At 39.4% G+C, this 23,601-nt stretch overlaps 2 protein-coding genes across 5 annotated transcripts in view; one reads left to right on the top strand and one right to left on the bottom strand.

The window, feature by feature from the left end:
* LOC118274050 (dynein heavy chain, cytoplasmic) overlaps nt 1-13,530 on the top strand; it is a 50,697-nt gene extending 37,167 nt beyond the window's left edge. For 3 of the 4 annotated variants that reach the window (XM_035591400.2, XM_035591398.2, XM_050707779.1), the window contains 26 exons: nt 142-340; nt 1,524-1,641; nt 1,741-1,956; nt 2,336-2,491; nt 2,771-2,944; nt 3,058-3,222; nt 3,647-3,783; nt 4,046-4,206; nt 4,740-4,951; nt 5,364-5,537; nt 5,896-6,116; nt 6,526-6,694; nt 7,134-7,308; nt 7,594-7,711; nt 8,470-8,683; nt 9,006-9,078; nt 9,229-9,350; nt 9,739-9,924; nt 10,232-10,360; nt 10,664-10,781; nt 11,110-11,198; nt 11,373-11,501; nt 11,916-12,113; nt 12,399-12,509; nt 12,699-12,862; nt 13,194-13,530. In XM_035591400.2, the coding sequence (XP_035447293.1) occupies nt 142-340; nt 1,524-1,641; nt 1,741-1,956; nt 2,336-2,491; nt 2,771-2,944; nt 3,058-3,222; nt 3,647-3,783; nt 4,046-4,206; nt 4,740-4,951; nt 5,364-5,537; nt 5,896-6,116; nt 6,526-6,694; nt 7,134-7,308; nt 7,594-7,711; nt 8,470-8,683; nt 9,006-9,078; nt 9,229-9,350; nt 9,739-9,924; nt 10,232-10,360; nt 10,664-10,781; nt 11,110-11,198; nt 11,373-11,501; nt 11,916-12,113; nt 12,399-12,509; nt 12,699-12,862; nt 13,194-13,362 (4,097 nt within the window). In that variant the 3' untranslated portion in view covers nt 13,363-13,530. The remainder of the gene's footprint in view (nt 1-141; nt 341-1,523; nt 1,642-1,740; nt 1,957-2,335; nt 2,492-2,770; nt 2,945-3,057; nt 3,223-3,646; nt 3,784-4,045; nt 4,207-4,739; nt 4,952-5,363; nt 5,538-5,895; nt 6,117-6,525; nt 6,695-7,133; nt 7,309-7,593; nt 7,712-8,469; nt 8,684-9,005; nt 9,079-9,228; nt 9,351-9,738; nt 9,925-10,231; nt 10,361-10,663; nt 10,782-11,109; nt 11,199-11,372; nt 11,502-11,915; nt 12,114-12,398; nt 12,510-12,698; nt 12,863-13,193) is intronic. The other variant, XM_050707780.1, reaches the window with a different exon arrangement.
* LOC118274052 (ADAM 17-like protease) lies at nt 13,525-23,391 on the bottom strand. Its single transcript, XM_050707781.1, has 17 exons — nt 23,189-23,391; nt 22,867-23,106; nt 22,408-22,529; nt 20,325-20,466; nt 19,804-20,078; nt 19,378-19,437; nt 19,153-19,287; nt 18,631-18,769; nt 17,979-18,214; nt 17,518-17,656; nt 15,876-15,945; nt 15,659-15,785; nt 15,143-15,254; nt 14,805-14,920; nt 14,508-14,663; nt 14,087-14,196; nt 13,525-13,677 (listed from the first exon to the last, which is right to left on the bottom strand). Exons 1-17 carry the CDS (start codon nt 23,247-23,249, stop codon nt 13,617-13,619), a joined length of 2,301 nt encoding a protein of 766 aa, XP_050563738.1. The 5' UTR covers nt 23,250-23,391; the 3' UTR covers nt 13,525-13,616.
* Between the last annotated feature and the right edge of the window lie 210 nt (nt 23,392-23,601).

Genomic DNA, 23,601 nt, shown 5'->3' with positions numbered 1-23,601 from the left:
GTCACAGAAGCAGCTAAATGCCTTTTTTGTTTCTCTCTTTTTTGTACTCTCTCGCTCTCGCTTCGTGCTGGTGACGGACGCGACGCGACGCACTGGACTGGCGGCCATCGTATACTGCAAACTGGACCGTGTAACGTACAGCGGTCAAATCTATAAAGAAGCAGCACTTGGTGGAAGTGAGATCTATGGGCAATCCGCCGGCGCTGGTCAAGGTCGCTCTGGAGTCCATCTGCCTGCTCCTCGGGGAGAATGCGACGGACTGGAAGGCCATCCGCGCCGTCATCATGCGGGAGAATTTCATCAACAGCATCGTCTCCAATTTCTCCACCGAGGACATAACGTGAGCACCGCCGCTTGTTTTCCACCCCTCCCACTTGTCCCTCTGTTTTGTTTGGTGGTGGTATGTAAGGACTTTGATCTACGGATCACGGAGTATTCCAATGCTAGTTCCACACGATTTTTATACACAACGTTTTCTTTTATTATATGCTTCTTTTAAACTCAAATAAAAATAAAAATCGCGTGCAATTTGCATAGAAAGTTAGGCCAAATTTTATGCTTGCTGCATGCTTCTCGCATGGTATGTTCATTTTGTATGCATTTTATTGACGTTTTAGATGCACGCGCATGTATCGGTAATTGGTACGTATGTGGTGGTAGGTTGATACTTTAGACTACACTTAGACATTGAACAAATTAATACAACAAGTAGATGATTAATCTCTAAAACAGCCGTTCCATTCTCAATAATTTAATTTATTAATTACACACATAACGATCTGTACTAAAAGTGCTGTGAAAGATCAGCGCCAGAATACACAATACACCATACTCGTACATTACCTCGACATTGAAGAGACAGGACGCATGAATGTATTTGCCAATAAATAATGTTCGTGTCGAACCGCCGCCGAGAAACCAATTCACTATCGACGGTGAAACAGCTTGTTTTGTTTCTGTTTAATATTTTATGTTTATTTTGTTTTGTTTGCTATCTGATGTGTCCTTCGAGCAGGGGAAGGCAATGTGTTTATCTCTAGAATCTTTGTCCGCTGTGTGGGTAAGTGACGTCCTGTTATATAATTTGAGTGAGGTAAATACGGAATAACGAGATTGCATGGTGGACGCGGTTGCAGTGTAAATTGGACTGACGGTCAAATTCATGTTAAAAGTATTAAAACAACTGACACTTTAAACAAACGCAATTCAATCAAAATACTTACACATAATATGCACTTAAGCTTCAAAATCTTTAAAATTAAATTCCCACTATTTTTTTTATCTACACGGGCATATCTTTGATACTTTCTTTTTTAATATAATAGATATTCACACAAACATGAATTCGATCGGCAGCAAGAACACCGTGTCGTACATACAAGTGGAAACTTCTGGTACAAGGTCCAAAGTCATTCATTGAGATGGTCTGGTTCATTGACATTGCACGATGCACGTAATAAAGTTAAAAATATCAACACTAGGAAACTGAACTTAATATTAATCACATAATTGTGTGCTGCCAGTGACGATGTTCGCGAGAAAATGAGGACCCGTTACCTCTGCAACCCTGATTACAACTTCGAGAAGGTCAACAGAGCCAGTATGGCTTGTGGTCCTATGGTCAAATGGGCCATCGCTCAGGTAAGGAAACAAAACCAATTAAATAGTATATAAATTGTTTAAATAACTCCAAAAACTTATTAAATAATTATTATTATTATTCCTAATTCTTTCTCTTAGATTGAATACGCAGACATGTTGAAACGTGTGGAACCGTTGCGCAATGAGCTCAAAGCTTTGGAAGACCGCGCACAGAGCAATGTGACGGCTGGCAATGAAGTCAGTGAGCTGATCGCACAGCTGGAGAAATCTATTGCGTCATACAAGGAAGAATACGCTCAGCTCATTAGCCAGGCTCAAGCCATCAAGACTGATTTGGAGAATGTTCAGGCTAAGGTAAGAACATACAGGCACTTACGCCTACACAATCTTCTACCTGAATTAACTCCCCCTAAACCTTACAAATATAAAGACTATAGCAGCTCAAATAATTCCGGAGCTGCGGACAACCTAGCGGGGCTCCAGCTCGAAAGGCAGGAGTAGGAACGGGGTGGTTTTTAATCAGTAAGAGTCTGACACTCTCGCCTCGCCCTGGCGAGAAAAGTCATAGGATGATTTTTCCCCTTAAAAAAAAGGTCAAATAATTACCGGTTTTCATCAATGGATAGCAATTTTTGATAAAGGTGTAAATGTACGTGTTATTTGGAATAATTTGAGAACCGCAGGTAAATCTGCTTATGTTGTAAAATCGTTTCTAATCATTTCATTTAACCAGGTGGACAGGTCCATTGCTCTATTGAAGAGTTTGGTGATCGAGCGTGAACGTTGGGAGTCTAGCTCGGAGACATTCCGCTCACAAATGAGCACTATCGTCGGAGATGTGCTGCTGTCTGCCGCCTTCATTGCTTACGGTGGATACTTCGATCAACACGTGAGTATACATGTCATATTCCCTTGTTACAAATACCAAAGTAATTTGCGCAAACTTTAATACTTTGCGCACTACTGTTTGCGCAAAGACTGATAGTTTTGATTCTCACATGAAATAAATCTTAATGTGAATGTGAATTTGAACCGTAATGCCATATGTATGTTTTAAATTGCTTAAAAAATTAGCAATTATGCATACTAAAGAAATTGCGCAAAGACAACAATATAGTTTGCGCAACTTAATAATGATATTATATAAATATTATTTATTACTCTCCAGTACCGTCAAAACCTGTTCACTACGTGGACAGCACACTTGGCGGCTGCGAACATCAAGTACCGCGCAGATATTGCTCGCACGGAGTACCTCAGTAACCCAGACGAGCGACTGCGCTGGCAGGCAAATGCACTACCTACCGACGAACTATGCGTGGAGAACGCTATTATGCTAAGGGTAAGTAACATTCAATATTAAACCTTATGTTCTGAGTTATTAGTTTAAAATTAGTGTGTTTGATGATTGACTATACAATATCTACAGCAAATATATGTTATGGTTTATTTTAGCGCTTCAACCGCTACCCGCTGATCATCGATCCTTCTGGCCAAGCGACAGAGTTCATAATGCGAGAGTTCAAAGAACGCAAGATCACAAAGACCTCGTTCCTCGACGATTCGTTCAGAAAGAATCTGGAGTCTGCTCTGCGTTTCGGAAACCCGCTGCTCGTACAAGTAAGTAGTATAACTTCATTATAATTATTATAACAGATAAAATCATAACTTCGGGTCGGGCATAGTAAAATTGGGCTATTTCGCACCTTTCAAAAATTTCTCAATAGTAGCACAGAGGCTAGAATTGTGCTCAGAACGTGGTAATAGGTTCACCCCTATATATGTATAACGGCATTACGTGCCATAGTGTGCACCTCTGCCTACTCCATCGGGGATAAAAGACGTGACGTTGCGAAATCATAAAAAAATATGTCAATATGCGTGTATGCGCAAGTTGCGCAACTTTTTGGGATACTTTGTGCAATGTGCTATGCAATAATTACTTTTATTTGTTGACATTAAATATCAGTTATTATACTCTACTTACAATTTATCAGTTACTTTTTATATAGTTATGACTTTATTAATTTCTTTGTTTCTATAGGATGTAGAGAACTACGACCCGATCTTAAACCCTGTCCTGAACAGAGAGCTCCGTCGTACTGGTGGCCGTGTGCTCATCACTCTCGGAGACCAGGACATTGATCTCAGTCCGTCATTCGTCATCTTCCTTAGTACCAGGTAAATTAACTGAACACAACATAAAAAATGTTGCTTTGTGTCATAAAACTATAAAAAAGACATACATATAATTAATTATTTAATGCCGAATTAGAATAAAAATATAGTGAACTACTATTGAACAGTTCCAATTTAAGTTTATTTGAAATCTTTTTACAAAGAAAAGTTATAGGTGGAACATGGTTTTGACTTATAATGAGATCATGGTATTGTTACCTATAGTTTTGTGAGGTATTTATGTAAACCCTTCACTTCCCTCTAGGGACCCAACTGTAGAGTTCCCTCCGGACATGTGTTCTCGAGTGACGTTCGTGAACTTCACGGTGACGCGGTCCTCGCTGCAGTCTCAGTGCTTGCACAGAGTGCTCAAGGCTGAGAGACCTGACATCGATACCAAGAGGTCCGACCTGCTCAAACTTCAAGGTAAGCTCATGATGCTCTGATTGCAAATGCAATTTTCGACTATAAGGCTACGTAAACATCATCTTCACATCAGCCACACTGCTGAACATAAGCTCAACCTGCTCAGCAGTGGTTGATGTGATGATCCCCCAGCATATGACAACAGCCGGAGCTGTGGACTGCCCTGTGGGTTATCGGGACTCTGGCTCAAAAAGCAGGAGTAGGAACGGGGTAGTTTTTAGTCAGTAAGTGTCTGACACTCCCTCTCGCCTCGTTCAAGGCGGGGGAAGTCATTGTATAATTTTTGCCCCCTAAAAAAAGAGAAAAAAGCATATGACTTCTAGATCAGAATGCTGCACATGCATACATATTAAAAATATATATTCCTTAATTGTGAAAGTTACTATGGCTGTATCAAATGAATATATCAGTAGTTAGATAGTTAGTTAGATCGTACATTAACAATTACCTGATCTAAGCATGATGATATAGTCCAACCATTTCAGTATAAACACAATTTCTAAATAATGCTATATAAAATCCTTCTTTCCTAGGCGAGTTCCACCTACGTCTACGTCAGCTAGAGAAGTCTTTGCTCCAGGCTCTAAACGACGCTAAGGGTAAGATCCTTGATGACGACTCCGTCATTGCGACCCTCGAGACCCTGAAGAAGGAAGCCGATGACATCGGACAGAAGGTTGAGGAGACTGACAAAGTTATCGCTGAGATTGAAACTGTCAGCCAACAATACTTACCGTTGTCGCAAGTAAGTATACAAGAAATAAGATTTTCTTATCATTAGTTTCGTATACTTTTGTGAATTTGATTTGTTAACTAAAAATCATGGTTTACTCACATAAATTAAAGAGAAAAGCTCTACTACTTTCGAGTCACAGAGGGACTCTTCATCATGAGCAACGTACGCAGACGCAGCGACGTCGCGCAGCCTACTCATTTATTGTCTGCATTTGATTTTTAGTTCATTTAGTATGTCTCACGATAGTTGTTATAAAAAAATAATTTGTACTCAATAGATACCTGTTTGGGTGCTTATACTTGCAATATTGTGGTCATAAGCAGTTAATAAAGATGCAACAATAGTCTGATACACTTCTACATAAGCTACCTATAAAGTCATTGACACAAGATCACTAATTAACATCCACCCTTCCTTCCAGGCTTGCAGCAGCATCTACTTCACGATGGAGTCGCTCCACCAGGTACACTTCCTGTACCAGTACTCCTTGAAGATGTTCCTGGACATCTTCAGCTCCGTGCTGGTCTGTCCCATGCTCAGTGGTATCACTGATTACACTGCTAGGCTCAAGATCATCACTGAAGAACTGTTTGCTGTAAGTACTTAAAACGTAGATGTTATAAATTATAATTATTATTTTTACTTGGTTTATTTTATATAACTTAAAGTTAATATTCACATCGTACAATTTAGATATACTTTTTTTTAATCAAGCAATGACGATTTACGATATTATATTCTGATGTGCGTCATCTGATAATGACGCTAGTGATGCGTAAATTCATGATTATAAACCCAATTCAGCTTAGTGGCAAAGGTTTACTAAAGTCTTGTTGTTAACAAATATTTTATTCCATACAGCAAGCCATTTTAGCCGCCTATCTATATAAAAACTAAAATTCTTTAGCTATTCACATTACAAACAATTTGTAAACCATGTCTTCTTTTACCAGGTGGTATACGAGCGAGTAGCGCGTGGTATGCTTCACACAGACCGGTTGACCTTCGCGCTACTGCTGTGTCGCATACAGCTCAAGGGTACCGGCGCTGAGGATACACTAGACCGGGCCTTCAACGTCTTCCTCGGAGGCAAGGAGGGCTTCGTCTCTACTACTGACCCTATCGAACCTCTTACTCACGCGCAACACGATGCTGCTGCTAGACTTAGCTCTAGGTAAGTCATGTAAAGTATTTACTGTATTTAATTGCGGAAGGAATGTATGTGTCTTTTATTGTGTCAAATAGTAAATGTGTGTTTTTAAGAAGTCGTAATTTAATTAATATAACAAATACCTAGAGGGGATGTAAATGATTTGATTTGAATTTCACAAGATCGGTCTATGATGACATCCGGTCGTGTATGATGTCCAGTGTTCACCACTAATGATAATGCTTTTAACATCACCTATTCACAGTCAAGTCTGACTAGAAATAAATGCTTTGCAGTTGAATACTTTTATTGCAAGTCCTAGTTGCCAAGCAGTCCGTTTGACTACAACCTTAAAAAATATACCTGATAATAGTTGTGTTTAAATATATATTGGTCGTATAGAATGTTATTAATAAGACTTTGTATTGACCAGGATGCCCCACTTCCGGCGCCTGCTGTCGAAGGTGAGCGAGCTGCCGGAGCTGTCGGCGTGGCTGTCGCAGGCGGCCCCGGAGCAGTGCGTGCCCACGCTGTGGGACGGGGAGCCCGCCGCGCCGCCCGCGCCGCATACGCTCGCCATGTACCGGCTACTGCTCATACAGGTACCCTTGGTTGCACTACCATCGGTTTATCACACACAATAGACATCTACTATTCAACATAGGCTTTCTCTAATGACTTTCAAATCCGCTGGTTGAAAGCGACCTGCATTCAGCGGCAAATCTATCTCCTTTACTGTGTGAACATAAGACTTATACGTGCTCTGAATGGATCTTAACACTATTAACTTAAACTTGATGCAAACCTTATTAATATTCCTATCACACTCCTTGTATACTTACTCTATTGATGACAACTTTCATATCTCACACTTATAATTTTCAATTTTGATTGTAAAAGTATTTGTGTCAAAAAAAGGTTTTAACACTACTACCACACGAGTTTTCAGAGACATCACCTAATTAATATGTGGCCTTAACCGTTCCTTATTAATTTTATCTTATCTCTCAAATTTTATCCTCCCTTCCCTTTTATCCTCAGGCGTTCCGTCCGGACCGTGTAATAGCAGCAGCAACACAGCTGGTGACAGCAGTACTGGGTGCCGGGTACATGGCTAAGGCGGAGACAGAGCTGGACTTGGCTTCCATCACCGAGACACAGCTCAACGCTACCACGCCCGCGTTATTGTGCTCCGTACCTGGATACGATGCTAGCGGTTTGTGCTATGATTTTAATGATACTATTAATATTTATTTATAAGTAAAATTATTGTGTTGACTGAATCTTAAGTAAAATTTTGGTAATAATTAATTGTTGTATTATAACTCTCATGAGATATATTAAATTATTCTCTCGCTATTTGACGAAGTAACTCGATCAACTACGAGCCACATGTTCATAAATGTGAATTTTGTCTACACCTAAATACCTACATAATGCTTTATTGTTATCATAATAAGAAACCAAGAACGTTTCTACATCTCCATTTATTTGTAAACAGGTCGTGTCGACGACATGGCAACTGAATTGAACAAGCCACTGTCCAGCATCGCTATTGGTTCTGCTGAAGGTTTCAACCAGGCGGAGCGAGCCATCAACACTGCGTGCAAGACTGGACGGTAAGTGCAATAAACACTTACCGCCTTACTCAGTCATTTAATGGTCACAAAATCGTTACTAAGGAATAGTTTAAGTAATCATTAAATATCTCTGAGTGCAGCAGTTAGTGTATGGAGAAAACCATAAAAAGTTTATATATTTTACAACCAGAACACATCTTTTGCTACATGAAGTGTGTCTGTCTATGTACATACAAAGTCCCTGATATTTTAATCTTCATATTAATTTCATCATCATCAGCCGGAAGATGTCTACAGCTTATACCCGAATACTCAAACGCTACTCAATTTTAAGACACTCTCAAATGTAGTACTGTCACTATAAATTCTTGATAAAATTACAGATAGCACGATATTTAAGCACAACTTAAAATTGAGTAGCGTTTGAGTATTTGGGCGATAGTCTTCCACACTGAAGGAGCACTCGCCGTTACATTAATATATCTAAAGCCGGGTCCAGACGAGTGTAACGTGTAATGTAACATTACGTGTAATTTAGCATCAACAGTGTGGACGGCACATGAACTCAAAGCGAATTGTGAACGCGAAAATATTTCAAAAGCTGTTTCCACTCAGTTGCGTCTTTGTGTTCGCGTGAAAAACCGACAGCCGATGGATCAACCGCGAGCGCCGCGCGAGCGTTACATGTAATGCTCGTACTGCCGTCCACACGTAGAATTCGTGTTACATTACACGGTGGATTACGTTACACGTTACACTCGTCTGGACCCGGCTTAATATCTTGTTGTAATCCACAGCTGGGTAATGCTAAAGAACGTGCACCTAGCCCCCGTATGGCTGGTGCAGCTGGAGAAGAAGCTGCACTCCCTGCAGCCACACCCCAACTTCAGGCTGTTCCTCACCACGGAGATCAGCCCCAAGTTGCCCGTCAACTTACTGCGGGCCGGCAGGGTACTGGTGTTCGAACCCCCGCCCGGTATCAGGGCTAATCTGCTCAGGACTTTCGCTACTGTAAGTGGGGCTATAAGCTAATTAATTTCGTGACTGATACCTATATTAATTATTTTATGGTTTAATAACGTAACTATTTGACGAAGTAACTCGAACGGCTAGCGAAAATCAGTTGGCTGCGTGACGGTCACCATCTCGTTTATTGACTGTGAGCCCCTGTTGTGGCTTGAAATTAGTCAGTATACCTCGGCAAACAGTTACTTCAGTAAACCGTAAACCATAATTAATTTAACATTTGCATACACCCAGGCATTCACTGACTGAATGAAAGTATGTATATTTGTTTGTAAATAGAATCACTGATGTGTACGTTTTTATACAGGTGCCGGCAGCGCGTATGATGAAGCAACCATCGGAACGTGCAAGACTGTACTTCCTACTGGCTTGGTTCCACGGTAATATTCTACTTTATTTAATTTAAGAAAATCAACATATTTATCTGTATACACTTAAACATAAAGTTTATTTTTCTGTAAACACAAATACTTCTTGGTACTAATGGTTCTTCAGAATAATAATTATATTATTTTTGCTTTGTTATCTAGGTATCGTACAAGAACGTCTGCGCTATGTGCCGCTCGGCTGGGCCAAGTACTACGAGTTCAATGAATCGGATCTGAGAGTTGCTTGCGACACTCTGGATACTTGGATCGATGCTACTGCTATGGTCTGTTTTCACTATATCATAATGAGTACTATTAAGAGAATTATTCTTTATTTAAAGAATAGTGAAACAATACTATTTCATTCATCATTCTTACTACACCTGCGTCTTGCTAATGATTAGAACAGTCTATAAATGTAAAACGCAATCTAAAAATGAATAACCAAACCCAAACTCAAGTTATGAAGGTTCAAAAATACGACGAAGCGCTTCGAGAAAAGGTAGGTAGTGCCCTTGCGCTTGCGCTTCGCTTGGCTCGTCTTGGCGGGGGCACTGCCGTGCCCCCAGATTCATCATTTACAATATTTTTAATATAAACATTCCCCATTTAATCCAGGTAAACATTTAACAAAAATACTACATACAATTAATATAATTTCCCACCCAACAGGGCCGCACCAACCTACCACCAGAGAAGGTACCGTGGGAGGCACTGGTCACTCTCCTCTCCCAGTGTATCTACGGAGGCAAGATCGACAACTCGTTCGACCAACGTCTGCTGCACTCCTTCCTCTGCAAGCTATTCACGCCGAAATCATTCGAGGCTGACTTCGCGCTGGTCGCTAATGTTGATGGGGTATGTATATTTTATTTAACGTACATTATTTTGTAGTTTCCTGACTACTGTCAAACTTTCTTCGAACTATATATCTTATGCAAAATGTCAGTTATCTACCTTACGTCTTTATAAATTGCGGGACTACGGACAGCGAGCAAGGGTAGCTCGCCGCCTGACCAGAACCAGACCGTACGGCGGGAGAAGTCATTGGATGATTTTCCCCTCTTAAAAAAGACTCCTCTTTGTAAAAACATCGCATTTGTAACTGATCATTTTAGAAGAGAAATTTTCAAATAACATTTCTAATATGACTTTATATTTATAGGCAAGTGGCAACCAACGTCACATTACGATGCCGGACGGCAACCGTCGTGATCACTTCCTGAAGTGGATTGAAGATCTGTCTGACAGACAGACGCCGTCATGGCTCGGACTGCCGAACAACGCTGAGAAGGTAGGACTTGTTAACACGAGTTTTATTAACTTTTCCCAATTGTACCACCACCTTGAACTCTGGTGATCATAGCGCCATGGCTTCGAATCCACGTAGAGTTATCCAGAGGTACAAATATTCAATGCTACATTTAATTTTTATTAGTTAAGTAAATCTCTGGTCTCTTGGTGTGTTATAAATTGAACTTGCCACTGCTTAACATTTATATATCCCAGCTAATTTCATTGACCAACGTGTTTTTGCAAAATCACAACCTTTTATTTATTTCAAACTCAGTTCTAAAAAACCTTTACTATTATACAGGTGCTCCTAACAAACCAAGGCAGTGACTTGGTGTCCAAGCTCCTGAAGATGCAGCAGCTGGAGGACGAGGAGGAACTGGCTTACAACGCTGCGGCACAGGATCATGATGCTGTCGCAGGTACGTTGAAATGACCTCAATCTTTAACTACAAATGCTATACTAACTTATCGGATAAATGCCCCTTATGAGATTCATAGTAGCCAGGTAGATAGATTAATCTCTTGTCTGTCGGTATATAAGACACAATAGAAAACACATTGTGTCTCGCGTAGATCTGCGTTCCGACAGACAACGGGTTATAAGATTCGTAGTAGTCATCTTCTAAGTTGTCTTGGAAGTCATTATATTATGTATGTAGAGAATAAGATCCTATAAATTACATTACCAAATAAATGAAAAAGAAGAGTGTTCATATTCAATAAATAATAATGGGAAATGTATTTCAGACTCGATGGTCGCTGGCCGACCCGCCTGGATGAAGACGTTGCACGCAACAGCCACCAACTGGTTGCAACTGTTGCCGAAGGAACTGCCGGTAAGAACGAATACTTTACACTTACATTCAATTTGTAAAAAGTATTTTTTATTTAATAATCTACTATATAGAATAGAATCAGGCATTACTTTGCGGAAATCCATGCTACATTAAAATCTATTGTATTGTTAGTGTAATACTTTACTGTAACAATTGTATTTTCTTTCTCCTAAGACACTACGTCGTACTGTGGAGAACATCAAAGACCCACTGTACCGATTCTTCGAGCGTGAGGTCGCTGCCGGCGCGTCGTTGCTGCAACAAGTGTTGCACGATCTACGCAACGTTCTTTCTATCTGTCAGGTATGATATAAATATTATTAGATGATATGCATAAATATGATATCAGTAAATTATCTTTGAATATTCCTTTTCGATATAATCGAACCTAATATCGTCTATGTTTATTCAAAAAAGGAGAAAGTGAGAGGAATTAAATATGTACCAAATTAGTTCGTTTAAATAATCTTTGTATTTATCTTTTAGTTTCCAATTAAAAGGCAAAGGCACCATGATTGCGACTTATTTGTTTTGTTTTTCTCTAACTTTGGAGAATATTTTCATTGATGATCTCTCCTTCTCAATGACTTCCACATAGGTCGGTTGGAAGCGACCCGCATCCAGCGGAGAATAGTTTAATAATCTTTAAAAGAAGCAATATGTGTGTTGCACTATACCTTCATTAAGAGTTCAACTATACCTTTATCCTCCGTGCAGGGCGAGATGAAACAAACCAACGAGACGCGCGCGATGGTGGGCGCGCTGGTCCGCGGCATGTTGCCGAGCAGTTGGCGGCGGTACGCCGTGGCGCGCGGCTGCACCGTGCAGCAGTGGGTCGGCGACTTCGCGCACCGCGTCACGCAGCTCGCCGCTGTCTCTGATGCTGTGTCCGCGCAGGGGGCCAAGCGGCTGCAGGTAACATTACTCACTCTTTTGAAATTCAAGCGTTACACATCAAGTCTGAAAATAACTGTTGCTAGATAGTTGGCCATTTAGGAATTAATAAGTTTTAATATGGGTATTAGATGAATATTGCTTGAACTTCTAAGACTAGTCTATCTCAAAAGTCTGCTAACATAATTGAGTGATGTTGTATACAAAACACTAATGATTTTAAAGTGAATGTAAAGTGTATTTTTATTCACATTCAAATTAGTTGCTATTTTTCATAGTATCTAACATTATTTGGTTCTTTCACAGAGTATCCCAGTATGGCTTGGCGGTCTACTGAACCCCGAGGCTTACATCACGGCCACTCGTCAATGCGTCGCTCAGGCCAATTCCTGGTCTCTTGAGGAACTGCATCTTCAGGTAAAAATGCATTGCACAAATATTAAAGATAAACTTCAAACAATACACTATCTTATTTGGGAGATTTGGTCCAGAAACCCGTAGACTCGATTATATTGTCGTTTTCAAGACTTTAGTTGTCAACTTCTACATGTTTTTCTTCATTATAAATTACTTGTTTTCATATATTCAATCTCATCAACTTTCTAGGTTACCATCCCTGACCCCGGCACTCCAACAGAGAACGCTCAGACTGAATGGTCGTTCTCTGTGACTGGTCTGAAGCTACAAGGCGCCACTGTGAAGGGCAACAGACTGCTTCTCACCAACACTATCATGGTGGATCTTCCTCTCACCGTGCTTACTTGGATCCGGTAAGTATTTTACTTAATTTTTTTTTTGTTTTCAGAAGAGGTGGGCACACGGTAAAATTTTCACCAGTTAGATACTAAAAATGCCATGAGCCCCATGCAAGTTTGGGGTGTACCCCAACTGTATCAGCAGAATTCTAGATTTCTTTCAAAGAAGTACCAATAATTTTTGATAAACAAAAATACATCCAAATATCATTCCTGGATAGTTGCGCTCATTGTTAAAAAGTTATTTAGTTATTTAATATTGTTGTCTTCTATTCGATAGTCCTACTATCATTCGAGTACAGACAAACCTACAGTATACTAACCTAACCATTTATATTTTTCGCAGTGGCCCCGAAACCTCAACTGGCGGTCAGTCCCTGACGCTCCCAGTGTACTTGAACAGCGCTCGCTCCGAGCTACTGTTCACGGTGCGCCTGCCCATCGCGCCCGGACAGGAGCCCCACGCCTTCTACGAGAGGGGCGTAGCCCTACTCACCTCCACTGCACTTAACTAAACAGTTATACAAAAATACTTTATTTTATTTTAAGTTATTAAAAACTTCATTATGTAATCGTTACATTAGCTTAGCACTTTATATTTATGAATTATTTATCTTAAATAATCGCTTAATGTTGTGCACTCTTATCTTTATGAGCAAACAATAAACAAAATAATAATAAAACACGTTTGTTTTTATTCTTAAACCTATGTTTTTATTGGAAAAGGTACAACTACAATAATATAATAATAATTATTCTAGATAATAATTTACAGTTGACTTGTGCCTTGTATTGCTGTTTTCATACCGGGTGGCTTTTGTTTTGGTAATCTGAAAATATAAAACATTATAAGTAAGATTTCGGTCCTGAAACCGATAGCAATGATAGCAGTGCTTTAGTTTGACCTGGGCACTTACTCTTGAAACCAATCTCAATGTCAATGCAATTTCAATCCAATACAAACTCAATAATTAATTAATGTCAAAACTATACAACCCCAATCGTAGTTTTTGTAGCATAATAAAATAGTATCCAGACTACGGAATATAAAGCCAAACTCAATACCATTTAGTACATTTAATATCCATGCAATACGAATGCAACGGGCGCTAGTGTTGTAAAAATATCAATGTCGATCGATTGGAATTGGATTCAAGAGTAAAGCCATAAGACCCATGTCAAACACTGAAATGCGTGAGAACTCATTCTCAATTTCGGCATTGATCTTGTAGAAATTACCTTGTGTGTATAATTTTCCGCGGCGATGACGGATGGATGAGGTCATGCTGTCGCTCCCAGTCCAAGAACTTCTGATGTTGCCGCTGTCGCCGCCGATCCACGTAACTTATCTAAAATAAATATAAAATTAACAATGAAAAAAGTTAATAGGCTCACACAAATAACTATAGTGTTTTAATTTGCTTGCAACATAGTTATATTTTTATCATCACTTATACCAAGAATTTTGACGTTTGGAATACTCTGATATTGCATTCTTTTTAAGGGGGAAAGTCATCAGAAAGTGTTAGACTTACTGACTATAAACCACCCCGTTCCTACTTCCCAGTTCGCAGCTTCGGGTCGGGTTCTTATATTGTTTAGAGCTGTTTCGCACAAAGCAAGCCAAGATATTTTAATGTAATGTATTTAAACCACTTACAACACAACTAGCAGGTATCCAAATGAAGGCGGTGACCAGAACCACGACTCCCACGATATTGTCGCGCAGGAAACCCAACACATTGTTAATGTTGATGTCTTCTATTATATCCCAGAAACGCTCTACCACATCTTGGATTGTTTTTTCACATACACCCTGTAGAAAAAGGGATTTTATTCCATTTTCGACTTTATTAAAAATGACTTAAGGTTGAAAATTAATTGAAAAAAATTGCTGATCATTTATTGGGGTGAATTTTAAAGTTAATTATAACTTTTTTATGTTCTTTACACTAACCTTATTACAGAACCCTTGAATGCACGGCGTCCCATCAGGTAAGATGTCGTTATGGGCCACTGGGAAGCAAGTCTTATTCAGACTCTTACGGCAACAACGCTTGCACGCATCCGCAACTGTAAATTGTAGTACAGTAAATATTTATTCTAGAACTTAATTAATGGTGAAATGGAGATAAGCAAATAACTTTACTGAGGATCCTACCGACTGACGGAGATTTTAGTATTTTTCTTGACTTTCTGGTGTTACTAAATTAAGTCGATTATTTGATAATGATTTCAACCATAGTTGCCATCTTAATTCATTATTTATTCCTATTTAGAACTATATCAACTCACCAATATCACACATACAGCTGTGCATGCCCTGTGTCTCGCAGTACGGCACGCACGTACCGTTGCGACACCGGCCGCGCTCTGCGCATTCATGCTCATCCGCTATGGCTGGGGCCTGGGAGAAAAGTAAAGAATAATAATTACCAAATTGCTATTTAGTATAATATATAATATAAACAATAAAACAAAATATAATCAACGTGTAACATGAATAATGAAACCGAAATTGAGGCTTTGTTACAATATATGACTTAGATTTGGTGATTGCCGATTGGCGCTAGTGATGTATTAAGTCATATGACCTAACTCAAAGATCAAAACCTAAAACGTAGCGATTTATGGCTTGACATTAACAACTATTGGTCATCGGTTTTAGTACCACATTGCGACAAAAAAGTAACTAATTTTGGACATTTAAGTAATAGGGAATATGCATAAAAAATAAATAACATTTAAATATGTTTTTATAACATACATTGTACTTTAAAAAAAATGCTATTTATTTTGTTCTTTCATTACCTTAGGGCAATCAGCAGAGGCTCCATTGCAAGTAGCTTCTCCCTCGCAGGCAGAATGTGCCGCCTCACGACACACCACGCCCGGCGGAGCGAACACACAACCCGCACAACATGGAGAGTTCTTGTCACTAGGAAATTAAACCAATATCCGATTGAAATAACGTTCAATTTTCTTTAACAGTAAAGTAGATAGTGATAACTCTTGTTATTGTTTTTACCTGCAGACTGCTCCCTGGTTTTTCCTTAGTTTACAGTTTTTGTCGCAACACATATCATTGTCCTCAGTCCCTGAAACAAATTATCAATTTACAGACGATGCCTCGATATTTGCTAAGACATAAAACCACATAAAAATTAAATGAAATTGACATCCAAAATTAAATTATGCCAGTCTTCAAACTTAACTTAAACTGCCAACATAGCCTCATCAGCCCCAGGGTCTCCTCGGAAAGTTTAGACTTCCTGCCCTTACGTCGCATGTTACAGAATCTCGTACCTTCGTCCCTGAGGACTCGAACTACATTTTCTAGGTTCTGGTTAACGTCCGTTGTGGTTTACAAGGCAGCAAATCGGTTTTCCAGATTAAGCTGGAACGTTTCAGATCCGGTGATGGTTTGGAGCATAGTAGGTCGGAGCCTGGACTTCATCAAACGGACACGTTCGGCTTTAAAGTCGATATTCAGAGTGCCTCGGACAAGTCTGTGATCACTGCCGGTGTTAAACCTGTTGATCACGGAGACATCTCTGAATATGTATCGCCTGTCCGCTATGATGAAGTCGATCTCATTTTTTGTCATAGTGTCGGGGCTCCGCCAGGTCCACTTCCTTTGGGGCTGCTTTTTGAAAAACGAGTTCATCAAGAACAGCCCCTCCCGTTCGAGGAAGTTGACCAGCATCCGCCCCCTATGGTTTCTGGCTCCAAAACCATGGGATCCTACTACCGATTCACTGCAATTCTGTACTCCCACTTTAGCGTTAAAGTCTCCCATGACAACATTGTAGTGGGTCTTAGTAGTGAAGTGGAGGGCCCTCGATATGTCATCGAACATTTCCTCCACCTCATCATCTGAATGTGCCGAGGTCGGTGCGTACACTTGCACCACCTTAAGGCTGTACCTCTCGGTGAGCTTGATAATGAGGTACGCTACCCTGCTCGACACACTAGATATTTCCACAACGTTATCAGAGAGAGACTTATTGACCAGAAACCCGACGCCACCTTGGGATTGTTGGTCTCCCTCTCGGAAGTACATTAGGTGGCCGGACTCTAGGGTGACGGTGTCCTCCCCTCTCTTCGGACTTCGCTTAACCCCAGAACGTGCCACCTAATCTTCCCAAGCTCCACCTCCAGTTGCGCCAGATGCTAGTCAAGCCGTAGTGTGCGTCCGTTGTACGTCGCCAGGGTCAATTTGTTTTGGTGGCCTCCCATAACCCGGGGATTCTTCGCACCCCCTGCCCCGCCGCTACCATGACCGCCACCGTGGCCAGGCCTAGCGGGGCCGCCGGGAACTAGGGGCCGCGGCCTTGTTCTTTTAAACATTGGAGGAGTTGCCCGTAATCGCCACGCTGGGCAGGCGGGTTGGCGATCGCAGGGTGTAAACTTCTCGCACCAGTGATGCTGCTGCCCATCATTGGCCTGTAATTTAGTTTACGCCTTAGTAGTGATGGTTATCCCGCCATCAGTCGGTCGCCAGAGCCTCGTTCGCTAATCGGCAGGATGCACCACGGGCAGGTGAGGTTGGCATTTGGGCAATATGGTGGTAGTTCACCCCTCACACACACTTTGTGTTATAAGTCCCATGTAATAGGGGGTGAGCTTGGTGAGGTAGGGATTTCTTTAAAAAATACATTCAAAATTACCAAGTAATCCAGCGTCGCACTCCTCCCCACCCTCAACGCGCAAGTTGCCACAGAAACTCTCTTCAGGTTCCGAAAAGCAACGACCAGACTTTGCCTGAAGAACTTTTCGGATGGACCGGAGACTACATGGCGAAAAACGCTGTAAAATAACAGTTTAAGAAGTGTATTATATTTCACTAGAATGGATATTCAGGTGCGTTAATTATAGATAAATCAATATGGAAATGGAAAACGACTAGTAGTGTTTGGATGCCAAAGAATTAATATTGAACTCATTGGGGTGATATTAGTAAAGTTCCGCAAGAGCAAGGACAATATACCTAAAGTATTATTTACTTATTTTGTATTGTCCTTGGTAAGGGGAATGATGACTTCAACAAACTGAATCACGAATTTCTAACCAGAGTACTCATTCAGAACAATTTTATCAGAAGAAGTAAACCACAAAATAATTCACGTACCTTATTATTAACATCATATCCACTGACACTGTACGTGTACATAAGATACGACCCCCCTTGGCTGGCGGCGGGGGAGCACTCCGCCACGTCGGGGTCATGTTCCGACCCCCAATTGTGGCCGAACTCGTGCGCAGTGACCAGGTCAGCCTCGCGGGTGATCACGCGCTGCCCATAGTGATTCCGAGACGAACTCAGACCAGAATTCAAGTACAAAGTGTAGCCATTCTTGAAGTATTCTGTTTTAGTAAATAGATACAGAGATTTTATTAATGGTGACAATAATACACTGTAATCAATAACAATTATTTTTTCTGTGAATTCATTAATAAACATAACACAAAATAATGTATCCCTATATTAATTCCACCACCACAAATAAGGTTAAAAACAAATGTTCCAAACAAATACCTAATCTAGGAAATAACACTTATAATACAGTTCTAATAATAGTAAAATAACAGGAAATATATTGCAAATTAATGAAACAAGCAAAACAAATAAGGACACTCACACTAGGCACCATAATAGCTGAAAACAAAACGAACACAAATTATAATTGGAATATAAACAAAGGGAAAATAAAATCAAAATAATATGCTTCAACATAAAGAAATAAATAATAATAATTATGAATTAATTATGGTTCGTTTACCTGGTGTACAAATACCGCCAACCGAGTTCCGTCGCGGGGACCCTACATACGCTAACCCGAGGATACCACCTTCGAACTTAAGATCAGTGAACAGATGGGCGAGACAAAAGTCTTTGTGCGAATATTCGCGACTGAACACCTGCCAAAGAAACAATATTATATCTTTTTATTTTATAACTTTCGTGAGACATACTAAATTAAGTAGTAGCGCGACTGTCGCCGTCGTATGTCGTGGAACGCTGCTTATAAATAAACCTCTGGCATAGCTTGAAACTAGTCCAGTTCCTCACCGAACAATTGCGTGAGTAAGCCGATAACATAATAATTAACATTATAACTTAATAATGTTATAGACTGAAACAGTTGAACTCATTACACATGTACTACCTCTTTATCAATTCATGATAATTAAAAAAAACTACTTATCCAATTATCATGTGGTTTTTATAAGAGAATAGAAAATCATTGTAGAAAAGTTTGTATTAAATTAAACTAAGTATAAACATTATCTTCAAACCTTACCTCAAGTAGATTACGGACATCCCATTTTTCGCGCACCATGTTGTAATGTGCTTCACCGCCGCGCACACGAGTTGGTTCAGAGTGGACCAGTATCTTCTTTATTACAAAACCCATGCCTTTAAAGCCGTCCATATCCTGTTGCAAAAATAACATAATTGTTTGAAATATTTTACATGACTTGTTCATTATATTAGCAAGTTTGAACAATATTGTACTTATACAAACCTGTCGATCTTGCCAGAGGGTGTCGTTGTATATTTTGTGTACCCGATCAATAAGGCTGATCTGTAATAAACAATTAATTTGATATTACATATAGTTTGGGCGTGCTGAGGAAAGGAAGAACGAAATTAAGAACTAAGAAAAAATCTAGACTAATAAATAAAATTGGAGTGTCTATTTGCAATATTGAAAAACTACATGTATATATAGTAATCGTTTTTTTTTTTTGACGGGACTTTTGAGAGAATGAGCTGGCAACAGCTCATTTAATTATAAAAACAATTTTATTGCTCTGATCAGGCGCGCTCATGGTACCTACAAGTAAATGAAAGTTAAGGGGAACGAAAGTAGTACATATGCAAGGAGGTGGTGGTGTGGTGTTTGTGCTCAGTATCCTCATAAGATAAAGGTGTAAGTTTCATGTCTTACCAAATAACTAATAGTGGTCTTAGTATTGCTAGCACCCATTTCTTGAAAAAATCTGTAATCTGCAACCAGTAGCAATGGGCATCTAGTTTTCGTGGGCGTGTATTCGTAGTCGCTCTGCCGTTTGACACGTTTTTTGTTACTCTGTGTAGGATCTGTGGTGTTGGGGTAGTGTGCATTCTCTTCCAGGTATTTGTCCTTCTCAGATTGTTCATGTTCCGATTCCACATCAGCTACTATTTCTAGATCTTCACCGTCATCTTCTTCTTCTTCCAATTCTAAAGAGACAGGTGATTATAATATGAGTATCAGGATTAATCCCCAAGACAAGTATAATTAACCACTTACTGGGGCTGTTTTGATCACTTGTGTATTGTAGATGTAAGAGGCTAAATAAAGAAGGATTTTTTTTTATTAATATGCAACTACTTGTTACAAAATCTTGTTGTTTAAAATTAAACTATAAAAACAAGGTAATAGAGTCCAATATTGTCCAATTTAGATGTAATAGTATATTTTATTACCTTTTCCTTCTTTGACATAGCCACAGACTCTGGGTTTAGTCCCTTTAGCTTCATCAGCAGCTTTCCAACTAAAATGTATGTCTGAGGACCGATAGGTGATCATTGTCTTGTCATCTAAATGTGGTAGATGGCGCCATGAGGGCTGGAAATGGATTAAGATTATTTAGTTAATAAATTATACTTCAGCAAAATAAATTGCTTTTGATGGCATTGATGGAGTGGTTGGGTAATTATTTGTTTCCAGCATGTTACAATTCTTTGTGTAATCAACAAAAAATTAGTTCAGATTTGGATGTGACATGTAAATATTTACATTTGTAAATGCACCCATATAACTCAAAACAAAATAGGGCCCACTTCGAATTAAATATAATTATTTAAGTAGTTGTTGACAAAGTTATGCATTTAACCGTCAAGCTGACATGTTTAGGAGTTCATATCAATGTTTATATCGATAGCATTCATGTTGTTTTCAAGAGGGTGGCTAAAAAACTGAAGTTCTCGAAAAAAACATCGATTGCACAAATTCTCAGTCCCTTATGTTTTCAGTCTACACTAAACGCTGTTGTGGAACACTCACGCTTTTAATGCTTTTGGTTGATTTCTGTATTCATTGTGATCACTATGCCTGGTTTTCGCCGACATATGGACATGGAAACCGCTGCAAGAGCAGTATCTTTGCTTCAGGAGGGACAGTCTCAGAGGTCTGTGGCTATGCAGCTCGGTGTATCACGACGAGCTATCCGAAACGTTTGGGAACGATTTCAGGAGACGGGAAGTGTAGCCAGGAGACCTGGATCAGGAAGAGTTCGGGCTACAATTGCCCAGGAAGATCGATACCTAAGATTGACTGCGCGCTGGAAGCGTACTGTAACCGCTTGTACCTTACAAACTCGACTACGGCAATCTACAGGAACGAGGGTCAGCGACCAAACCATTCGGAATCGACTTCATGAAGATGAACAACGCTCCAGAGTACGAGCTATTCGATTGAAACTGACGAGGGCTCATCGTGCGGCACGTTTAAGGTACGCTCGCGACCATTTGGAATGGACCATGGACAACTGGAAGAACGTGCTCTTTACCGACGAGTGTAAAGTGAAGTTTTTCAGTGACGATAGACGGGTACGCGTGTGGAGAAGAGAAGGGGAACGTTTTTCTGAATCGTGCATTCATGAAACAGATCGTTTTGGGGGTCCCAGTGTTATGATATGGGGTGGAATTAGCTTATATGGCAAAACAGAGCTTGTAATTCTAAATGAAGGTACCGTAACCGCCTCCAGTTACATCGAGCAAGTAATCCGGCCTCATGTCATCCCATTTTCACAAAGAGTGGGCAATAACTTTGTCTTTATGCATGACAATGCTCGCGCACACACAGCTCGTCTTACACAAAGAGCACTCTCTGAAGCCAATATCACCATCTTACCATGGCCGGCGATGAGTCCCGACCTCAACCCCATTGAACATGTGTGAGATCAGCTCAAAAGACGCCTGAAAAAAAACTACAGTGATGTGAACAGCCAGCAGGTACTCATAAACGCCCTGAAACTCTGTTTGGAACAAATACCGGAAGAAACCGTGAGGCACTTGATTGAAAGTGTCCCAGATAGGCTCAGAGAGTGCATACGGAGCAGAGGAGGGCCCACTCGTTATTAACAATTAACAAATTCCATTCTTTTCCCCAGAATAGTCGTGCTTTACAAGATTATGTTCTTCCCTTATTTTTTGTAAATTTGCCTTAAAAGTGTATTTTTTTGTTTAAATAAACAGAATTAACCAAAGTTTCAATTGTTTCTGTTTACAGTATTCCTGAAAGCCCACTTGAAACTTGTACATTCATAAAAACTGAATATTTTTGTTCAATATTAACTTAGAGTAAAAAAACATGGGCCCTATTTAGTTTTGAGTAGTTTATAACACAAGACAAAATGCTAGTAGGGTGTCATTTTCATAAATCTTGGAATTGCAAGTAAATTAATTAGTTGGCATTAAGTTTGCCATATGTACCACTATTTTATTGTATTCTGTACATTAAAGATTAAATAAATAAAATAATAAATTAATAGCTGTGTTCAATCACCTCAATGTGGTATGTTTCATCAGGAGTGTGGATAATTCCAGTAATCATACCATCTTCCATGTGTAGTTTGACATCTGAGGACTTCTCACCAAATACCCTGCCTGTGTAGAAGTTTTCTCTATCTGGAATAATAAAATAGAAAATAATGTTATACCCATAATCTTTAACATACTAGGATCAACTGCATTTTATATTGGATGAATGTCACAGAGAATTATTTTGTGAAATAAAATAAAAGTAAAAACATCTCATTATAGTAACCTAATTTGTTAGTAAAAATTTTAAGATAATTTTTAAGCATTATATTACAATAGAATGCATTCATACTGATTGATCTTTCTAAGTTCTTATTTCCTTATAATTATCACTTATCTAACCGTGTCTCTTACTGAATACAATTTTACACAAGACGGAGTAGAGTTTATAAAAAATCATGTTCATAAATAAAATCTTTCTCACCGACATGTACAGTTGTTTCCTTGCCATCCCCATCTACCGTATATGCTTTAAAATTAGAATGTAGAACAGAACTATGAGGATGCAGGATCAATCTGAAATCCTTTCCAAGTGTCTTGAAATGAACCTCTTTGATAGTGTTGAAAGGGTGGCTTGATAACTTTGCACCGCGCTTCACCACATGATGTGCCAATTTTGACGCATGTATTGTTTCAAAATACTTAAGGTTGTGATATATAGAACCTAGAAACACAAAACATATAGGTAAAGCAAACAAACACAATTTCTGGGAGTGTTCATAACTGTTATATTATCAAGAACTCACAGCTTCCGAATAAGAAAAGTGTTGACAATATCGTTAGTAATAACAGCACTTGATTACACATCTTAGCAGCTTACATTCACTCAGAATTTTTTACAAATTCTGATATGTTTATTATGATTAAAATGATAAAAATCAATCATTGATTCACAACAATGTCCTATCCACTCTTGTCTGAATGACAGTGTCAACTTGTCAAGTCAAGTGTCAACTGCCACTTGTCAGACCACAAACAAACTTTTGAAAATTGTAGTTTACAGTCCAAAAGATGGCGTTCTCTGTAGTGTACAGGCTGCGGTAGCACATTTTAAATATTATTACAGTTCGTCAAGGACAGTTGGCTTAAAAAATATACGTTTTTTGTTTCACATCTTCAATTAATAATATTTGTTATACAAAGTTATAGTCCATTTTGA

The sequence above is a fragment of the Spodoptera frugiperda genome, chromosome 3 (assembly GCF_023101765.2).
Source record: "Spodoptera frugiperda isolate SF20-4 chromosome 3, AGI-APGP_CSIRO_Sfru_2.0, whole genome shotgun sequence".
Classification (NCBI taxonomy): domain Eukaryota; kingdom Metazoa; phylum Arthropoda; class Insecta; order Lepidoptera; family Noctuidae; genus Spodoptera; species Spodoptera frugiperda.
The sequence above is the reverse complement of the archived record's forward strand: the minus strand, read 5'-3'. Positions and strand labels throughout refer to the sequence as shown.